Genomic DNA, 21,321 nt, shown 5'->3' with positions numbered 1-21,321 from the left:
GTGGTACTCCCTTCCTATTTAATTATATATATATATATATATATATATATATATATATATATATATATATATATATATATATATATATATATATATATATATATATATACATATATAATTATAATTATAATTTCGACAATCTAAACAATCCATATATTGTCGATATCAACATATCGACAATGCCTATCTCTCCCTAAGTTGACTTACTTTCTGAGATGTTCTCCATCCTACAGCAGCCCTAAATTAAATGTGTATGACACCCTTCTGAGGTCCATGCTGGTGAAAGTCCTGAACCTGCCATTGGACGACTCTCAGTGGGAGCAAGCAACCCTTCCTGTAAGACTCGGCGGCCTTGGTGTCCGCTCAGCCTCCCAGATTGCTCTACCAGCCTTCCCGTCCTCCCATGCAACACACGACCTCGTCAGAGATATCCTACCTGAACCACTGAGTGATTCAGCAGGAATACACAATCCTGCTTTCACTGAATGTTCAAGTCAGTGGGATGCTCTTGCAGTCCCAGCACCCAGCATAGAGCCAACAAAAAACAAACAGTCCAGCTGGGACCACCCAATAGTGGAAAAAATAACTGATGCCAGGCTCAGCGCCACAACATCAGACAAGGAGAAAGCCCGCCTCAGAGCAGTGCGTGCCCCCCATGCAGGAGACTTCCTTCTGGCAGTACCCATGTCAGCAATGGGCACGCGCCTAGATCCAGAATCCCTTCGTGTAGCAGTGGCCCTCCGCCTTGGTGCCCCAATTCACACTAAATACAAGTGTATTGGCAACAGGGTGGAAGCAGATCAATGTGGACTGCATGGGTTGCATTGCGGGAGCACAAATGGGTGGCATGCAAGACACAGCGAGGTCAATGACTTCATCAATAGAAACCTTGTCTCAGCTCAGTGCCCAGCAGAGAGAGATCCTCGCATCCTATGGGATCAAAACCCAGATGACCCCGCACTTCACCCAGATGGCATCACAATATATCCCTTGAAAAGGGGCAGAACAACTGGTGTGGGACTACACGTGTGTATCCACCCTGGCTGACACCCACATATGCTTTGGTGCTGTTCAAGCAGGTGGGGTCGGCCAACCACAGGGAAATAGCAAAATCAATCAAGTACAGGCAGTTGGAAGGTCAATACACCTTTGTTACCATAGCGTCTGAGACTGCATGGCCCCTGGGGCAAGAGTGCCTTGGGATTTCTCAAAGAATTGGGTTCCAGGTTCACTGACCTCACCAGAGACCCAAGGGCTTCAAGTTTCCTGTTTCAGCGCCTCAGTGTGGCAATCCAGAGGGGAAATGCGTGCTGTATCTTGGGCACGCACCCATCCTCTAAAGAGCTGGATGAGGTCTTCGAGCACTGATTGTTGAATGTGTGTGTGTTCTATGTAAGCTGGAAGCAATAGAATAAAATAAAATTAATAAAAAAAAAGAATAGGGGAAGTAGGAGAGGGCAAGATTAAAGTGTTCAGTAAGAATCCCCCGAGTCTTCTCTGAATACTCTTTATTTTCTTCTTCGAGGGTATGGATCCCTACGCTTGCACCAGAGGTGGTACACAGTGGAAACAAGCCTCCCTTCCTGCCAGACTCCGGGGCCTCGACGTTAGCACAGCAACACAAATTGCTGTACCAGTATTTCTGTCCTCTTCAGTGGCGTCTGACAACCTGCTTGATACCTGGTTGATGAGGTTCTGGGAGGTCTTCTACTCCCCAAGCCCGGCCCGTAACCAGGCTTGACTTGTGAGAGTTTGGTCCACCAGGCTGTTGTTTGGAGCGGCCCGCAGGCCCACATACCCACTACAGCCCGGTTGGTCAGGCACTTCTTGGAGAAAATTATCTAGTTTTCTCTTGAAGATGTCCACGGTTGTTCCGGCAATATTTCTTACGTTCGCTGGGAGGATGTTAAACATCCGTAGACCTCTGATGTTAATACAGTAGTGTTCTCTGATTGATGATAACTATGGCATAACCCCCTTTGAAATTAAAAATGCACTCAAGAAAGGTAAGGCTACCTCTCCTGGAGAGGATGGCATCACATACAACACCATGAGAGTACTTGCTGAGCTGCCAAATAGCCCTTTGCTAGAATTGTTTAATCAAAGTCTAAGGCAGGGTGTTTTACCTGACCGCTGGACACAGGGACTCATAATACCCATACCCAAGCCTAATTCACAAAAATTTAGACCCATTTCTCTGACGTCGTGCATGTGCAAAGTTCTTGAGAGAATTATTCTCGACAGACTAATGTTTCAAATCAAGCCCCACCTTGCCCCTAACCTGTATGGTTTCCTTCCTGGAAGAAGCACACAAACTTGCTTTGCTGAGTATTTTATCAGAGAGGGACCAAACTCTCAGGCGGCATTTATTGATCTCCAAACTGCTTTTGATACAGCAAACAGAGAAATAATCCTAGAACAGCTAGCCTCTTTTGGAGTTAAGGGAAGACTGTTGACATGGCTCAGGGGGTACCTGAGTAACAGAACCGCCTCAGTCCTTTTCAAGGGGGTCAAAAGTAAACTCTGTGCACCCTTTGAGTTGGGTACACCCCAGGGTGGAGTGCTAAGTCCCACACTGTTCAATGTTCTGATGCACAAATTAACAATTGATATTCCTACACTACCTGACGAAGCCGTCATTTGTTATGCCGATGATATATGCATTGTTGCAAATTCCCAAACTAGACTGCAAGCTCTACTTGATTCATTCGCTGCTAAAAGCATTGAATGTGGTCTTGTTATCTCTATAACTAAATCCAGGAGTTCTCCATCCCCAAGAGAAAACTCATGTCCCTATAGCTTTCAAGGTCAACAAGCCAGAACATTGAAACGTGTGGGCAGCACAAATACCTTGGAGTTGGTATTAACAGTGACATTGTAAATGATCTACACCGTAGGTTAAAAGAAAGACTAAAACCATTGAGAACACTTACTGGTAAGAATATTGGTATCAATATTAAATATGCTAGACTATTCTATATGATGTTTGTTAGAATCTCTCGTTGATTATAATGCTCTGCACTTAATTAATTTCCCCTCCTCTGTGTTGGACAAACTTGAAGTAAGTACAGAACGAGGCCATGAGGATAATTCTTGGTGCCCCAAGATGCACAAGAATCATCAACATGAGGGAAGAACTGAAGCTTCCAACCATACTAGAGAGAATAATGCAAGTTAACACTACCTTTTGCCTTAAAGTCATGAGAGATCCTACATCTCCTGCATTGCTCAGAGACAAATTATTTAGTGCTGTTAACACCCTTTTGACTGGTGCCGACATACCAACTGACTCCTTTTATGATAATTAGCTGAGAAACAATGCTTACAATCTCATTAAACTTACCATTCCTTTTAAGTGCAATCTACCTGTCTCTGATATTCCTCTTTATCTGTACCCCACCATTCAAGTATCATACACACCTGTCACCAAGAAAGATAATGAGAATCTTGCTCTACTCAAAGCTTGTCACTCTTGAAACAATTGCCTCCTCCATCGAGAGTCTAAGATCTCACGAGCACTGTGTCTACACCGACGGCTCAGTCCAGTCTTCTACTGGACGGACTGCAGCGGCATGTAGGCTTTATAGAAATAATATCTGCACAAAGTCTGTCAGTGTCAGGTTAAACAACTGGCTGACCTCCACACAAGCAGAACTAGCAGCATTACATTTAGCAACCAATACATTAAAAAATATTGGAGGAGGAATAATATTCTGCGATTCAAAGTCTGCTCTTCAAGCAATCGAAAACTTCTCTTGGAAGATCGACAGCAAGAACCTCATACTCCCAATTATAAATGACCTAATTGATGCACAGAGTAAAGGGTCTCGAATTTCCTTTGTATGGATACCTTCACACATAAATATAGCCCATCATAATGAGACAGACATTGCAGCCAAATTAGCGTGTAACAAGTTTGAAGTTGAATTAGATCTAGGTATCCCCATCTCTGCTGTCAAAACTGTATTGGTCCAAACATTCAGATCTGATAGGAAAGAACTTACTGACTCCCAACGACTTGAAAGTACTAGTATAAAAAGCTATGATTTGTTCAGATCTGAAACCTACATCTATGGGCAGCACAAAACGTCCACTAGACTGTGCGACACAGTGGTTGCAAGGATCAGGTTGGGTTACCGTTACCTGTGGCAGGTGGCTGCAGGTGACGGGTCTCCCAATCCTGAGCACTCCAGTTGCAAACTCTGTGAGCAGGAACTACGGCATGATCTCCCGCACTAACATCACTGAATGCCCAGTTATTAGACCTTTCAGACCAGTTGGCATGAGGTACCTGGAGCTTTGCAATTACTTTATTCACTCTCGTATTCTTGAAGATATCCTCACAGTATACCCAAAATTTGCCAGTGCAGGCTATTAAACACTATGGCTCTGTATGACTAACCATCCTGCGAGATGGGGACTTGTATTACCACTGCTACCTTATTCAATCTTGTGTTGTTGATATCCTCAAAATGCATCCGGAGTCTGCCAGGGCAGACCGCTTATCACGTGCCTCTGTATGACTAACCATCCTGTGTGATGGGGATTTTATAGCATCACCTAGTTAGCTTTTTTGACACGCTGTACTCCACTTCATATAGTCTAGGGTAGCTGCACTAATGCACATGTACCTAATATGTTAATAAACAAAAAATAATAATCCGGTTCAAGAGCTCAAGGGACGTGGGGAGGAAGCCCCAAGCTGTGAGCAGTGGACCTAGCTCGGGAGCGAGTGCTGCTGCCCGGGAACCGACGACGGAGAGTCCTAGGAGGACTCAGGGAACCTCTACCGTTGGTGCTACCAGGATGACTGGTAGAGGGTCGCCCAGGAGAGGCGGACGTGTTACAACTGTGGGGGACGAGGACACCTTGCAAGGGAATGTGGTCGCCCCAGGCACGGTGGGAACGTGGCTTTCGCAAGGATAGGAAGCAAAGAAGCCAACGATAATTCAGGTGATATGCCGGTGATGAGGGAGAAAAGGACTCACCTCTTTGTGTGTGAGGGGACGGTGAAGATAAGAGGAGCTGATCCTGTGCCAGCGAGGATGCTGAGGGACACTGGATCCGACTTCACCCTTGTTAGTGAATCCCTCTTCCCTGAGGACTACAGAAGTTCCAGTACAGGGGAGGCCCTGATAACGACGTTGGGGGACAAGAGAGGATGCCCCTTCATAAAGTGACTCTTAATTCAGACTATGGTTGTCAGACTCTCTTGGTAGGGGTCTGTGCTTTACTGCCCAGGATGGAAGCTCAGGTGATCCTAGGGAATGACTCCTGTTGGGGATGTGTTCTCCCGAATTTGATTAAGGGTGAGGAGTGAGGAGTGTATAGAGCCCTATCGACAGAGCAGCAGGACGGGTGCCAGCAGTGACGAAACGGAAACTGCGAGAGTGGCATTTACGGTATGCGCGGTGACGTCGGGACGAGACTTCGGGAACATTTTTAGAGGGCGGGGAAGAATGTCCCTGCTATCCCAAAAGCACCTTTGGTTCTAGTTCCTGCGTTTGGCCAGGCGTTTGAACACCTAATAATCGACGTTGTGGGACCACTACCTAGAACAAGAAGGGGAAATAGTTACTTATTGACCATCATGTGTGCGTCGGCAAGATATCCAGAGGCGATCCCAGTGCGGAAGGTGACATCAAGATGCGTCATGGGACACCTTCAGCAGTTCTTTGCTTGAGTAGGTGTGCCCAAGGAGATCCAGTTCGACTGTGGAAGTGTTTTCCAGTCGAGGTGGTTTAGACAGGCTATTGCGAGTTGGGGAATAGCCCAACTACGGTCGTCACCTTATAGACCTCAATCACAAGGAGCGATTAAGAGGTTTCACGCCCAGCAACGGTGAGTGGAGCTCGCCCTGTGTGCTGGTCAAGAAGAGTGACGGATCATATCGTTTTTGCACCGACTATCGTAAAGTGAATGCCATAACCGTGTCAGATTCTCACCCGATTCCCCGAATAAGTGATTGCGTCGACCAAGTAGGAAATGCAAGGTTTGTCACCAAGGTCGAACTGTTGAAAGGGTATTATCAAATCCCTTTGTCTCCGAGTGCGAGAAAGATCTCAGCGTTTGCTACTCCAGACGTTTGCTACTCCAGACGGATTGTACCATTTCAAAGTGCTTCCATTTGGTATGAAGAACAGCGGAAGTTGTTTTCAGAGGATGATGAACGAAGTGCTAAGAGGGATGGAAGGCTGCGCCGTGTATATAGACGATATAGTGGTGTACACCAATAGCTGGAAACAACACATGAATCGACTGATGGAGTTGTTCCAACGGTTGGAAGAAGCGAACCTAACAGTTAATCTGGCCAAGAGCGAATTCGGAAAAGCCCGATTAGAATACTTAGGTTTCGTCGTGGGTCAAGGGGAAGTGACTCCAGTAGACCAGAAAGTGATGGCAATCAAAGAATATCCGAATCCCAGGACGAGAAAAGAATTGTTACGATATCTAGGGATGATTGGATACTATAGAGGATTTTGCAAGAACTTCTCGACAATGGCACACCCTCTGACTGAATTGCTATCTAAGAACGTTAGATGGAAGTGAGGGGAAGCATGCCAAGAGTCCTTCGAGAAGACTAAGAAGTTATTAACCGAAGCGCCAGTGCTGATTTCGCCTGACTTTGAGTCAGATTTTATCTAGTACGTCGACGCTAGCGACGTGGGGATTGGAGCCATGTTAGCTCAAGAGAAGGACGGAGTCCACCGTCCAGTGGCATACTACTCAAAGAAATTCGAAAAGTACCAGAGGGCTTATAGTACAGTGGAAAAGGAAGCCTTAGCCCTGATCCTGGCACTGAAGCATTTCGACGTCTATGTGGGTGGAGGTACTAGACCGGTGCGAGTGTTCACCTATCATAATCCCTTGACGTTCGTGCACAGGATGAAGAACTCGAACCAAAGGCTAACAAGATGGGCCCTACTGCTACAAGAGTACTGGCTAGAAATCAGGCACATTAAAGGAAGGGAGAATGTGGTAGCAGATGCCCTCTCCCGGATTTACTAACCGATATGACTCTTATTTTAAGGGGAGGGGTATGTTACGGTGCCCTCTCCTATTTCTTTCGTTTGCCTGCTTTAAGAGTCATATCAGCTCTCCCTACTGATTCTCTGAGATACATGGAGTCTGTTGGTATATGTGGCGACCAGACCGGCCGCCAGATAAGGGAGAAATTTACATCATAAGTTTGTAGGTAAAAGGGAAAGTGGTGCCCTGATATAAATGAAAGAGTACCCCCTACCTGCAGATCCGCCGTTTTGTAGAAAACGTTAGCTGAGTGCGGATTGGGTGGCGTGGGTCACATGCGACCAATCAGAGCCCGCCGTGACGTCACTGAGTGCCCCCGGGCGGCGCCAACGTTAGAGTAGAGTCTACTACAGTCTCCGTGGTGTAGTGGTAAGACACTCGCCTGGCGTTCCGCGAGTGCTATGTCATGGGTTCGTATCCTGGCCGGGAGGATTTACTGGGCGCAAATCCTTAACTGTAGTCTCTGTTTAACGCAACAGTAAAATGTGTACTTGGATGAAAAAATGATTCTTTGCGACGGGGATCGTATTCCAGGGGCCTGCCCGAAACGCTACGCGTACTAGTGGCTGTACAAGAATGTAACAACTCTTGTATATATCTCAAAAAAAAAAAAAAAAGTTGACCTGACTATGGTGCTGAGAGGACGCGCCTCGGTCAGCTCTCGAGGATTTGAGGCTCTACAAGCCTTATTCAGTGGATTAAACTAGCCATCGCAGCCCAGCATCGTTATTGGAGACCCTGCGCTTCTGGGAAGCAAGAAAGAAGCCAAGTTCATTGAGCGGAGGAGTGCCAAACTTGGAAAATTGGTCGGCGACGACGCTGGGCGGCGTCGCTCGACGCTGAGGGCCTGGAAAGGTGTGGCGGGCAGGCTTAGCTGTGACCGGGTCACATTCACTGAGGGTTTTGGAGGGACGACACCATTCCTAGGACAAGGAGCAATGCCTTGTGGAAGGGACGAGTGTGTGCATATAGTGATTAGCTCAGTGCCCACTGGTGAACCAGGATTGGGATAGCTGAATCTCTGGGATTGGATCGGCGATGACGCGAAGGCTGCACGACACCTGAGGACTTGTGGAACGTTCCTGGGTCGTCAAGGATCCACTCAGGAAGCGTGGGAACCTCACACCATCGAGGGACAGGCGTCGTGAGCCAGGAATGTAAGGTAGATAAAATTTCCCTCCCATTACCCCTTGTTTGAGTAGGCTAGATAGGCCACGATATTTGCATTTGTATGTTGCAGGATAGCATTAATACTTTAGTTGTAGGATAGGCTGCAGGGCAGCTTGTGTCCAGGACTGTTGGAGAGGACAGTGTGCGTGGACGGCAGGACAGTTGAAGAAGAGGTGCCGACGTGGCGAAGAGGCCCTTCTGTGAGTGAGTGTGTGACTCCTGTCTAATCTGCCCAGTTGAAGGAGTGGTTGGAGGTCGTGAAAGAAGAGTTGCTGACGATCTCCAGATTTATTATCCTTATGTTCATTTTCCTGTATTGCTTAAAAGTGAATGTGTGATCATGTAAATTGTGTCAGTAAATTCACACATTTTATCATTATGTTTAAGTGTGCCTCCATTATTATATTTCTCTATGAGCATACACGAGGGTTATCATAGTACCACCTAGGGAGCGTCACGTTCTCTATAGAAGTTCTTATCGCCTGGAGAGTGGTAAAGCAGCACAGACATATATAAAAGTGTACCCTAAGCCATCCGACCAGTATCAGAGCAAGAATGGTGGCAACAAGCAACGTAGTGACTGGAGATAGGTAAAGCCACCCAGACTTTTATGGGAGAGTACCCTGGGCTGACAGTCCAGTGGCAGATCGAGGGAGTAGCAACGCTCTGGCAACAAATAGTATAGAATACACCCACTGAACTGCATCGCTGGGGTGCAGATATACTAACCCAGCTGGCGACCTTGTTAAGAAGAAGATAGGGAAGGCAGGCGGGAAAGGAGTTCCTGCAACCTTTTTGTCTGGCAGGCAAGACTCAGGGAAGTTATTGTTATAAGGTAAGCCTGAGTCTTCCTTCACTTCTCCACGGGTCTAGGCCGGAACTGTTAACATCAGTTTCCCCGTGGTTGACTGAAGGGCTCCCAGGGTGAATCAGTGGCACCCCCCCCCCCTTTTAGTGTTGGGAGCAAAGACCTGCGGTGGTGGGCATTGCTAGTCCTCCCCTGTGGGACCAAGGAGACTCCGGGGAATCCCGGGAGTCGGAGGGGCTGAATATTCTGCCTTCTGAGCCCCTAGCAGCCGATTGCTAGCAGAGCCCCAGCCCACCCCCCGTGACAGCCGAGTGATTTTTTTTATTTTCAAAACATTTTTTCCAATTGGTTTATTTTAAATATTATTATTATATTGTATTAAGAACATAAATTATTTACTTAATTATCTTAGATTACGTTAGGTTAAGATAGGTTAGGTTAGGTAGGGTTGGTTAGGTTCGGTCATGTATCTATGTAAGTTTTAACTCAAATTAAAAACAATTAACTCATACATAATGAAATGGATAACTTCAACATTTCATAGGAAAGAAATATATATATATTCAGGAAAACTTGGGTTACTAGGCAAATTGGGCCTTGCATATTAGGCTGAGTACTTGGCCTACTATGCAAGGTCCAATTTGCCTAATAAGCCAAGTTTTTCTGAATTATATAAATTTCTAATTTTTTTCTTATGAAATTATAAATCTGTCCATTTCATTATGTATAAGTTAATTTATTTAAATTTGAGTTAAAACTAAAGTAGATATATGACCGAACCTAACCAACCCAACCTAACCTAACCTACCTAACCTAACCTAACCTATCTAACCCTAACCTAAACTAACACAACTACGTCAATAAATTAAGGTTTTAATATAATATAATAATAATAATTCAAACATACTAAATGGAAACAATTTATTGAAAATAAAGAAAATCACTCGGCCAATTAGGCAAATCGGGCCTTGAATAGTAGGCCGAGAAGTGTGTTCTGGCTACTAGGTACGACATATATATATAAACATATATATATATATATATATATAATATATATATATATATATATATATATATATATATATATATATATATTATTAAATATGACCGAAAAAGTAAGATTAATAATTCTAACACGAATTTTCTCAATCTTTCGTACATTTCTTTTCACTGTTGGAGGTAAATAAAAAATCAATTCTCCAAAATTCATTTTTATTTCTAGTCTGACGCGACACGAGCGCGTTTCGTAAAACTTATTACATTTTCAAAGACTTTAGTTCACAAATACACAACTGAATAGAACTTACACATCTCCGATTTTATATCTACATTTGAGTGAGGTGGAAGGGGTGATGTGGCATTAACACAAGACAGAACAAGATGTGGCATTAATAGGGTATTAATTTCATCAACACAAGATAGAACAAAAGGTGGTATTAATAGGGTATTAATTTCATCAACACAAGACAGAACACGAAACAATGGATATTGAATAGAAGTGTTTCTAGAAAGCCTATTGGTCCATATTTCTTGATGCTTCTATATTGGAGCGGAGTCTTGAGGTGGGTAGAATATAGTTGTGCAATAATTGGCTGTTGATTGCTGGTGTTGACTTCTTGATTTGTAGTGCCTCGCAAACGTCAAGCCGCCTGCTATCGCTGTATCTATCGATGATTTCTGTGTTGTTTACTAGGATTTCTCTGGCGATGGTTTGGTTGTGGGAAGAGATTATATGTTCCTTAATGGAGCCCTGTTGCTTATGCATCGTTAAACGCCTAGAAAGAGATGTTGTTGTCTTGCCTATATACTGGGTTTTTTGGAGCTTACAGTCCCCAAGAGGGCATTTGAAGGCATAGACGACGTTAGTCTCTCTTAAAGCGTTCTGTTTTGTGTCTGGAGAGTTTCTCATGAGTAGGCTGGCCGTTTTTCTGGTTTTATAGTAAATCGTCAGTTGTATCCTCTGATTTTTGTCTGTAGGGATAACGTTTCTATTAACAATATCTTTCAGGACCCTTTCCTCCGTTTTATGAGCTGTGGAAAAGAAGTTCCTGTAAAATAGTCTAATAGGGGGTATAGGTGTTGTGTTAGTTGTCTCTTCAGAGGTTGCATGGCTTTTCACTTTCCTTCTTATGATGTCTTCGACGAAACCATTGGAGAAGCCGTTATTGACTAGGACCTTCCTTACCCTACAGAGTTCTTCGTCGACTTGCTTCTATTTTGAGCTGTGGCTGAGAGCACGGTCGACATATGAACAATTAATTGTTTTTCGACTACCAAACCTACCTAACCTAACCTAACCTAACTTTTTCGGCTACCTAACCTAACCTAAGATATAGAGATAGGTTAGGTTAGGTTAGGTAGGGTTGGTTAGGTTCGGTCATATATCTATGTTAATTTTAACTCCAATAAAAAAAAATTGGCTTCATACATAATGAAATGGGTAGCTTTATCATTTCATAAGAAAAAAAATTGAGAAAATATATTAATTCAGGAAAACTTGGCTTATTAGGCAAATCGGGCCTTGCATAGTAGGCCGAGAAATGCATTCTGGCTACTAGGTACGACATATATGTATAATATATATATATATATATATATATATATATATATATATATATATATATATATATATATATATATATATATATATATATATTTGTCACGGTAAAATCTCTAGTAAGAGATTCGGCCTGCTCCATTATCACCTATTCTACCCATTACCACGTCTATATATTCAAGTACTGCAGCAACAACAGCAACAACTACTTCCAGACGTCTAGACAGTATACCAGTCTCCCCCCTGCACCACTGCCCATCGCCCCACCTCTCGCGCCTGGGTCGCTGTGAGACCACAACCCTCGGAAACAAGCAGTTTATGAGCCGGTTAATAGTTAAAGAAGTTACTAGCACCATCTACCCGGCTGACGTTCTGTATATATATATATATATATATATATATATATATATATATATATATACAGAACGTCAGCCGGGTAGATGGTGCTAGTAACTTCTTTAACTATTAACCGGCTCATAAACTGCTTGTTTATATATATATATATATATATATATATATATATATATATATATATATATATATATATATATATATATATATATATATATATATATATATATATATATATATATATATGACAATGTCAGACCATGGAGGAAAAATGAAACAGGAAATTTCCTTAAGTACTTTCGTATAATAAATACATCTTCAGAAGGTCTTCATCTTCAAAATACCTTCTGAAGATGTATTTAATATACGAAAGTACTTAAGGAAATTTCCTGTTTCATTTTTCCTCCGTGGTCTGACATTGTCACATTCTTAATCACGTGTTTATTTTCGTGATATACACACATATATATATATATATATATATATATATATATATATATATATATATATATATATATATATATATATATATATATATACATGGCTGCATTGTCCACTACGAATTAGATTACTCCTGCATGCTGAACTGAGTAGACCTCATGGTGTGTGTGCATGTGTGCGCGCGTGTGTGTGTGTGCGTGTGTACTGTTGGGGTTCACCTCCAATGAGAGGGGAAAGGGGTGAGTAACAGTACACTCAAGGTCACTCACCGTAGCCCAGCGGGTCTTCACTCTATCCTCGCCGCGCCACTGTACGCCAGGAGAGTATCCCAGTCAATCCCAATCGGCCTCTGATCGAGAAGGAGTGGGAACACAACTTGTTCACTTAACTATTGTGTGCATGCCCCGTCATGGGCTCTACTACTAACCACAAGGTCGCCAACTGGTGTTTCTGGTGTCCAGTAACACATCAGTGGTTTTGTTGAATTGTGGTAACAGTGGCAAGAGCACACTCAATATGTCTGATATCAGGCAGGTATTTACTTCTATCACGATCTGCTGCCAGGTATTATATAGCCACAAGAAATATGGAAGGGATGATATAAACACCAATGTACTTTGTCTTTTACTTAAAACTCATTCAAAGACATCACAAGATTATATCAATAAGCAAACAGCTGTTCCAGGCAGAAGTCGCTCGTTCCCACACATATAATCATGAACTCGCCAAGTCGGCAATGCTCCCCCTCACGTCAATGTCAAAATCAGCTGGGCGACTCCCACCGCGCGAATGTTTATTGCTTGTTTTCCTGGCGTCACACGCTCTGTTTCTTTAAGTTCTCAAAGATCACTAGGAGTTCGAACACACAATATTTGCAACAATAGCACGTGAATACTTCGCTGCACTGATCTTGAGCTCAATTAAACATTTCTATATAAGTGGACACAATACCTCACTATCATGGTATATCACACTGCCCTTCATTTAATGATCACGTATGCAAGTATATATCACTGGAGTTCTCAGTAATTCCTTCCGTGGGCGATAACACAATTATTCACTGCACACATGAATGACTATTCAATACACGAGCATAGGTATATATATATATGGATGAGTCATCGACATCAACAATGGTAATAACATAGTTACTGGGCACATAGCCTAACTCCAAATACTGGCATATTTATATATATATTCTCTCACTATATGATCATATTAAAGTCTCATTAAAGACATTATCAACACAGTAAATTCATCAATTACTCCGGGTGCCTGCATACACCAATAATAATCATAAATATCGTGAGTACTCTTTATAGTCCCACTCTGCACACTGGTACCTTACTGTGACATAGGTGAGCCTTGCTCACGACATACAAAATACTCAGGCTAAATAATATAGCTGACTAAAGGGGAATTGGGAGGGAAACTAGTATCACCTACTTCCACCTATCCTCCGATGAGAGTTGAGTTGTAGCTCCTGGTCCTGGCTCCTGCCTTGTGTAGGGAACGCCCCCACACACACACTGTCGTGTCCTCCAGGAACTCAACCAACGTCCCACCGTAAGCGCGTCGTCTCCGTGCTTTTTCACTGCAGGTCCGTGCTCCTCCTCGACTTCTTGTGGGGTTGGAGTCGGTCTCCTGGCCGTCGACTTCTCCTCCCAGCTACGGCTGCCCGCCTACGTCTCGGCTGCAGTCGTTCGGATTCCCGAACAATTTTCCTCTTCCACTGCTTCCCGGTGGCTCGGTCCAGCCACTACGCCGTCACAAACGGGTGAACTGCCTCAGACGTCGTATACGTCACTGCACAGACTTCACTTCTTCTTGCACAGTACCTGTCCCAGAGCACTTGTTGCTCAATATCCCGTCGATTCCCTCTCTGGTCCAACACATGAACGAAGGAAGACCTCACAGAGTACTGGCAGACTTCGGGTGACGCGTAAAATCCACGGGAACGGGAAACAACTGTCAAACTGACAGGACCAATCTTCGCACGTCCAACCACCTTGACGTGTAGTGTCAGACTGATTCCCTCCGGAGGATTTGTCCATCCACTACGTCATCACTGTGGAGCTATCAGCCGTCGCATACGTCGCTGCCTAGACTCCACTCTTGCACAACACCTGTTCCTGGAACACTTGTTGGCTCAATATTCTGTCAACTCCTTCTCTGGTCCAACACATGAACGAAGGAAGACCCAACAGGTGATGGCAGACCACGGGTGATGCGTAAATCCTCCGGAGACGGGGTAAACTGTCCAACTGACAGGGACCCCCCAGCGCACGTCCGACCTCTTTGACGTGCTTCTTAGACTCATGGCGCCAGCGCGGCGCGATGACCAGACCCCCCTTCCTTCGTGACGTCATATTCGCCACGGGAGGTTTTCATTGGCTCCCTGTGCCACGTTGCTGTCGGTGACCAATCTGGTGTCACTGACGTCACACAGTTTTGGCGGCAAAACAGAAGAGCCAGCGCCATATTGGCTTCCTAAAGGGCCTAAACCACAGCCCAAAATACTCTTCTTTTACAAATTTCTCGGCACTCCGAGAACACTACATTCTCCTACATATACCAAACTGATGCCTGCGACGTAGAGAACGCTCGGGTAAGTGGACATGACTCTTACAGCAGGCGTGAGAGAAATATAAGGGGGGAGAACACCGTCACATACCCCTCCCCTTAAAATAAGAGTCATGTCTGGTTAGTGCATACAGGACAGGGCATCTGCTACTACGTGTCTCCCCATCGGATGAGTTTAATTTCCAACCAGTATTCCTGCCGCCAATGCGAAACGCTCCTTACATATCCGTTGACCGTTCCCACTGTTACTCCTGATGTCCATTGTTCCTTCAGCATGGACAGAGGACTTTGCACCCCTTGTCCATACACCAGCTGGTAAGGTGAGAAACCTAACGATTCCACCACTGCGTTACGCATGGCAAACAACGCAGGGCATACTGCTTCCTCACACTCAGTTCCCTGCTCTGCGCAGAACACTCTCATCAGCATGCCGTCCTATATGTAACAATGAGTGGCCCTCTCAGGACCAACACGTCCTCCATTGGCCTCATGAATCAATTCGGGGAATTCTAATCTGCTGCAACTCTCCAAGACGAGTGCGGTCTACCCCTAGAGAACTGGTGAGGGTCAGCTGTAACTCACCATCCGGGCTGCCTTCGCCCTCCACTCGTTCTCCGGGTCCCATGAAGAGGTGATCGATTTCCAGACTGTCGGACGTCTCCTCGTCAGCACTATCAGATCCACACCCTCCGTGTCCTTCGCACTGCCTCGGCATCACAGCACAAACCGGGAACGCCGCCGTGGCGATTCCTTTCTCGTCCCCACAGGCGTCTAACACTCCGCCCGTCTCATTATAGTGCTCTAGGCACTCCTCGCCCTTCACGAGATTCGGGAGGACATATCCCCCACATGCTTCATTTCCCAAGATGACTTGTGCCTCCATCTTGGGCATTGATGCACAGACCCCCACCACTAGGGTCTGGCAGCCATAATCAGAATTCAGAGTCACCTGGTGTAGGGGCATCCTCACTGGGCCTCCCACAGTGGTCACACTTGCCACCCCACACTGGTACTCTCGTAACCCTCGGGGAACAGGGTTTCGCTCACCAGGGTAAAATCTGCCCCAGTGTCTCTTAATATCTTCACCGGGATGGGGTCTGCGTGCCCCATCCTTGCGGTTACTTCACTCACGAATGGGTGAACTCTTTTCTCCCCACTCAGTACGGGTTCATCCCGCACTCACTCGGCCATCTGGTCCTCGACCCTCACGAAAGCAACGTTCCACCGCTGCTCAGGGTGTCTGCATTCCCGCGCGATGTGTCCGAATATTCCACAGTTGTAGCAGCGGATCCTTCTTCTTCTGTGGATCCTCCTCGCGCCATTCATCGACTCCTCCGTTCAGCAACAACTCTTGAGCTCTCAGCTTGGGACTTCTCTACCGGCTCCACAGCACTCTTTGAGCCTCTCCTGTCTCCACTTGAGAGGTGGGACTCAGGAGAACTCGTTCCTGTCCTCCATCCGTCCGTCCTTCTATGTCTTCTACCATATCTGGAGTGTATGGGCGGTCGGTGCCGTCCCTCTCGGTGTGGTCGCAGGGCTTCTTCCAGCATGTCAGCTCTGTCGGCTGCGGCTCTCAGGTCCTTTATGTCCGCCTCCTTTACTCTAACCCTGATCTCAGGAGAGAGCATGGACATAAACTTCTCCATGACCATAAGCCTCTTGACCTCCTCAGCCGACTTCGCTCCTTCAGACTCCAGCCACTTAAGGAATTTCCTCTCCATGTCCCTCGCCGTCTCCGCATAAGATTTTCCTGGCGAACAGGTACATTCCCTGAATCTCTTCCTGTAACATTCCAGCGTGAGCTTGAAAGAATGGAGCACAGCTCTCTTTACAGCATCGTAGTTGGTGCACTCTTGGAGGTCGAGCATGTTGTAGGCTTCACGAGCTTCACCGGTGAGCCTACTCTAAACCAGCTCCGCCCACTCTGCCCTCGGCCACTTCTTCAAGGTAGCGATCTTCTCGAAGTGGTCGAAGAAACCTTCAGCTTCATCTGGTATAAAGACCGGCAGATCTCGCTCCCTCACTCGGCGGTCTTCCTGTTGCGGCGGAGCAGGTGCACCTAGCCCTAGCTCAGCTCGCTTCAGCTCCACCTGCTTGTTAGCTTCTATCTCCTGCTGTCTCAGCCTAGCTTCTCGCTCGCGCTCCTCTCGTCTTAGCTGTGCTTCTCGCTCTTGTTCTTCACGCTTCAGTTTCGCTTCTTCTCTCCTCAGCTGTGCTTCTCGCTCTTGTTCTTCACGCTTCAGTTGCGCTTCTTCTCTCCTCAGCTGTGCTTCTCGCTCTTGTTCTTCACGCTTCAGTTGCGCTTCTTCTCTCCTCAGCTGTGCTTCTCGCTCTTGTTCTTCCCTGCGCAGCTGTGCTTCTCGCTCCTCACGCTTCAGCTGTGCTTCCAGCTGCAGCTTCATTATCTCCAGCTTAACGCTGTGCCTGCTGCCGCTGGATCCTCTGCTGCTCCCACCAATGCTCAGGTGTTCTCCCATACTGGCAGGTGTTTGGGGCCGTTCCTCCCCCAAAGCTTCGTCTCGTGCTCTGAGCTGTGCCATGATCTCCAGTCTTCTCTCTCCCACTCTGGAAGATCTCAGCTTTATCCCAAAATGGTCTGCTATTGACTGTAACTGTGCCTTGGTGCACTCCTCTAGCACCTGCTCATCTCTAATGTCAATGAACCTTGTTACTTTATCATCCTCCATCTTGTGCTATGAGTGATAACCTGTACCTGATACCTAATACCACTGCAAAGTACCACAACTGCAACCTTTATCTTGATCGTTATCCTGGCGAGGTCGCCAATGTCAGGGTTCACCTCCAATGAGAGGGGAAAGGGGCGAGTAACAGTACACTCAAGGTCGCTCACCGTAGCCCAGCGGGTCTTCACTCTATCCTCGTGGCGCCACTGTACGCCAGGAGAGTATCCCAGTCAATCCCAACCGGCCTCTGATCGAGAAGGAGTGGGAACACAACTTGTTCACTTAACTATTGTGTGCCCGCCCCGTCATGGGCTCTACTACTAACCACAAGATCGCCAACTGGTGTTTCCGGTGTCCAGTAACACGTCAGTGGTTTTGTTGAATTGTGGTAACAGTGGCAAGAGCACACTCAATATGTCTGATATCAGGCAGGTATTTACTTCTATCACGATCTGCTGTCAGGTATTATATAGACACAAGAAATATGGAGGGGATGATATAAACACCAATGTACTTTGTATTTTACTTAAAACTCATTCAAAGACATCACAAGATTATATCAATAAGCAAACAGCTGTTCCAGGCAGAAGTCGCTCGTTCCCACACATAAAATCATGAACTCGCCAAGTCGGCAATGCTCCTGGACCCCCCTTCCTTCGTGACGTCATATTCGCCACGGGAGGTTTTCATTGGCTCCCTGTGCCACGTCGCTGTCGGTGACCAATCTGGTGTCACTGACGTCACACAGTTTTGGCGGCAAAACAGAAGAGCCAGCGCCATATTGGCTTCCTAAAGGGCCTAAACCACAGCCCAAAATACTCTTCTTTTACAAATTTCTCGGCACTCCGAGAACACTACATTCTCCTACATATACCAAACTGATGCCTGCGTCGTAGAGAACGCTCGGTTAAAGTGGACATGACTCTTACAGCAGGCGTGGGAGAAATATAAGGGGGGCAACACCATCACAGTACTCACCTATTTGTGCTTGCGGGGGTTGAGCTTTGGCTCTTTGGACACGCCTCTCAACTGTCAATCAACTGGTGTACAGATTCCTGAGCCTACTGGGCTCTATCATATCTACATTTGAAACTGTGTATGGAGTCAGCCTCCACCACATCACTGCCTAATGCATTCCATCCGTTAACTACTCTGACACTGAAAAAGTTCCTTCTAACATCTCTGTGGCTCATGTGGGTACTCAGCTTCCACCTGTGTCCCCTTGTTTGCGTCCCACCAGTGTTGAATAGTTTATCCTTGTTTACCCGGTCGATTCCTCTGAGGATTTTGTAGGTTGTGATCATGTCTTACTCTTCTGTCTTCCAGTGTCGTAAGGCGCATTTCCCGCAGCCTTTCATCGTAACTCATGCCTCTTAGTTCTGGGACTAGTCTAGTGGCATACCTTTGGACCTTTTCCAGCTTCGTCTTGTGTTTGACAAGATACGGGCTCCATGCTGGGGCTGCATACTCCAGGATTGGTCTTACATATGTGGTGTACAAGATTCTGAATGATTCCTTACACAGGTTCCTAAATGCTGTTCTGATGTTAGCCAGCCTCGCATATGTCGCAGACGTTATTCTTTTTATGTGGGCTTCAGGAGACAGGTTTGGTGTGATATCAACTCCTAGATCTTTCTCTCTGTCCGTTTCATTAAGTACTTCATCTCCTATTCTGTATCCTGTGTCTGGCCTCCTGTTTCCACTGCCTAGTTTCATTACTTTGCATTTACTCGGGTTGAACTTCAACAGCCATATTTTGGACCATTCACTCAGTCTGTCTAGGTCATCTTGTAGCCTCCTACTATCGTCCTCAGTTTCAATCCTCCTCATAATTTTTGCATCATCGGCAAACATTGAGAGAAACGATTCTATACCCTCTGGGAGATCATTTACACATATCAGAAACAGTATAGGTCCAAGGACTGACCCCTCTGGGACTCCACTCGTAACGTCTCGCCAATCTGAGACCTCACCCCTCACACTGACTCGTTGTCTCCTGTTGCTTAGGTACTCCTCTATCCACCGGAGTACCTTCCCTTTCACTCCAACCTGCATCTCCAGCTTTTTCACTAGCCTCTTGTGTGGCACTGTATCAAAGGCTGTCTGACAATCCAAAAATATGCAGTCTGCCCATCCTTTTCTTTCTTGCCTTATTTTTGTTGCCTGGTCATAGAATTCAAGTAACCCTGTGAGGCAGGACCTGCCATCCCTGAATCCATGTTGGTGCTGTTTTACATAGTTCTTTCGCTCCAGGTGCTCCTCTAGCTTTCTTCGCACAATCTTCTCCATCAGCTTGCATGGTATGCAGTTTAGGGACACTGGCCTGTAATTCAGTGCCTCCTGTCTATCCCCTTTCTTGTATATTGGGACTACGTTAGCTGCTTTCCAAATTTCTAGCAGTTCCCCTGTTGTCAGAGATTTGTTATACACTATGGAGAGTGGTAGGCACAGTTCTTCTGCTCCTTCCTTTAGTATCCAAGGGGAGATTCCATCTGGGCCTATAGCCTTTGTCACATCCAACTCTAGTAAACACTTCCTTACTTCCCCGCTGGTAATCTCAAACTCTTCCAGTGGTTCCTGGTGAGTTATTCCCTCTCTTATGTCTGGGATTTCTCCTTGCTCTAAGGTGAAGACCTCTTGGAATTTCTTATTCAGTTCCTCACACACTTCCTTGTCGTTTGTAGTGAATCCTTCTGCCCCTATCCCTAATTTCATAACCTGTTTCTTTACTCTTGTTTTTCTCCTGATGTGGCTATGCAGCAATTTATGCTGAGTCTTTGCCTTGCTTGCGATGTCGTTTTCGTATTGTCTTTCTGCCTCTCTTCTCATCCTGACATATTCATTCCTGGCATTCTGGTATCTTTCTCTGCTCTCCAGTGTCCTGTTATTCCTATAGTTTCTCCATGCCCTTTTACTTTGCTGCTTAGCTAGCCTACATCTCTAATTAAACCATGGGTTTCTCATCTTCATTTCACTGTTTTCCTTTTGGGCTGGGACAAACTTGTTTGCTGCGTCCTTGCACTTTTGCGTGATGTAGTCCATCATATCTTGGGCCATCTTTTCCCTGAGCTCTGTTTCCAATGCTATATCTTTTAGGAATTTTCTTATCTCCTCATAGTTTCCCTTTCGGTATGCTAACCTTTTGGTTTCGGTATCCCTCCTCGAGTTCAATAACCCTACTTCAATCAGGTACTCAAACACCAATACACTGTGGTCGCTCATTCCTACTGGGGCCTCAAAACCGATTTCTCTTATGTCAGAGTCGTTCAGGGTGAAGACCAGGTCGAGTCTCGCTGGTTCGTCATTTCCTCTCATCCTTGTGGGTTCACTGACATGCTGGGTTAAGAAGTTTCTAGTCACCACCTCCAGTAGTTTGGCTCTCCACGTATCCTTGCCTCCATGCGGTTCCTTGTTCTCCCAATCAATCCTTCCGTAATTGAAGTCCCCCATGATGAGCAGGTGGGATCTATTTCTACAGGCAGCAGAGGCTGCCCTCTCAATTATAGTGTTAACTGCCATGTTGTTGTTTTTGTACTCTTGACTGGGTCTTCTGTCATTTGGTGGAGGGTTGTATATTACTGCTACTACTATCCTTGGTCCTCCCATTATCATGGTGCCTGCTATGTAGTCTCTGAAACCCTCACAGCCCGGGATAGCTATCTCCTTAAAACTCCATTCCTTTCTCATGAGTAGGGCCA

General features: G+C 45.7%; 1 protein-coding gene across 1 annotated transcript in view; it reads left to right on the top strand.

Annotated features, from left to right (window-relative positions):
* Positions 1-693: 693 nt before the first annotated feature.
* Positions 694-21,321, top strand: part of LOC123749436 (galactoside alpha-(1,2)-fucosyltransferase 1-like) — a 53,199-nt gene continuing 32,571 nt past the window's right edge. The window contains exon 1 of the mRNA XM_069338553.1: positions 694-1,026. Coding sequence (XP_069194654.1) covers positions 694-1,026 — 333 coding nt within the window. The remainder of the gene's footprint in view (positions 1,027-21,321) is intronic.

Source organism: Procambarus clarkii, chromosome 40, assembly GCF_040958095.1.
Source record: "Procambarus clarkii isolate CNS0578487 chromosome 40, FALCON_Pclarkii_2.0, whole genome shotgun sequence".
NCBI lineage: Eukaryota > Metazoa > Arthropoda > Malacostraca > Decapoda > Cambaridae > Procambarus > Procambarus clarkii.
This window is presented reverse-complemented; position numbering and strand designations above follow the sequence as displayed.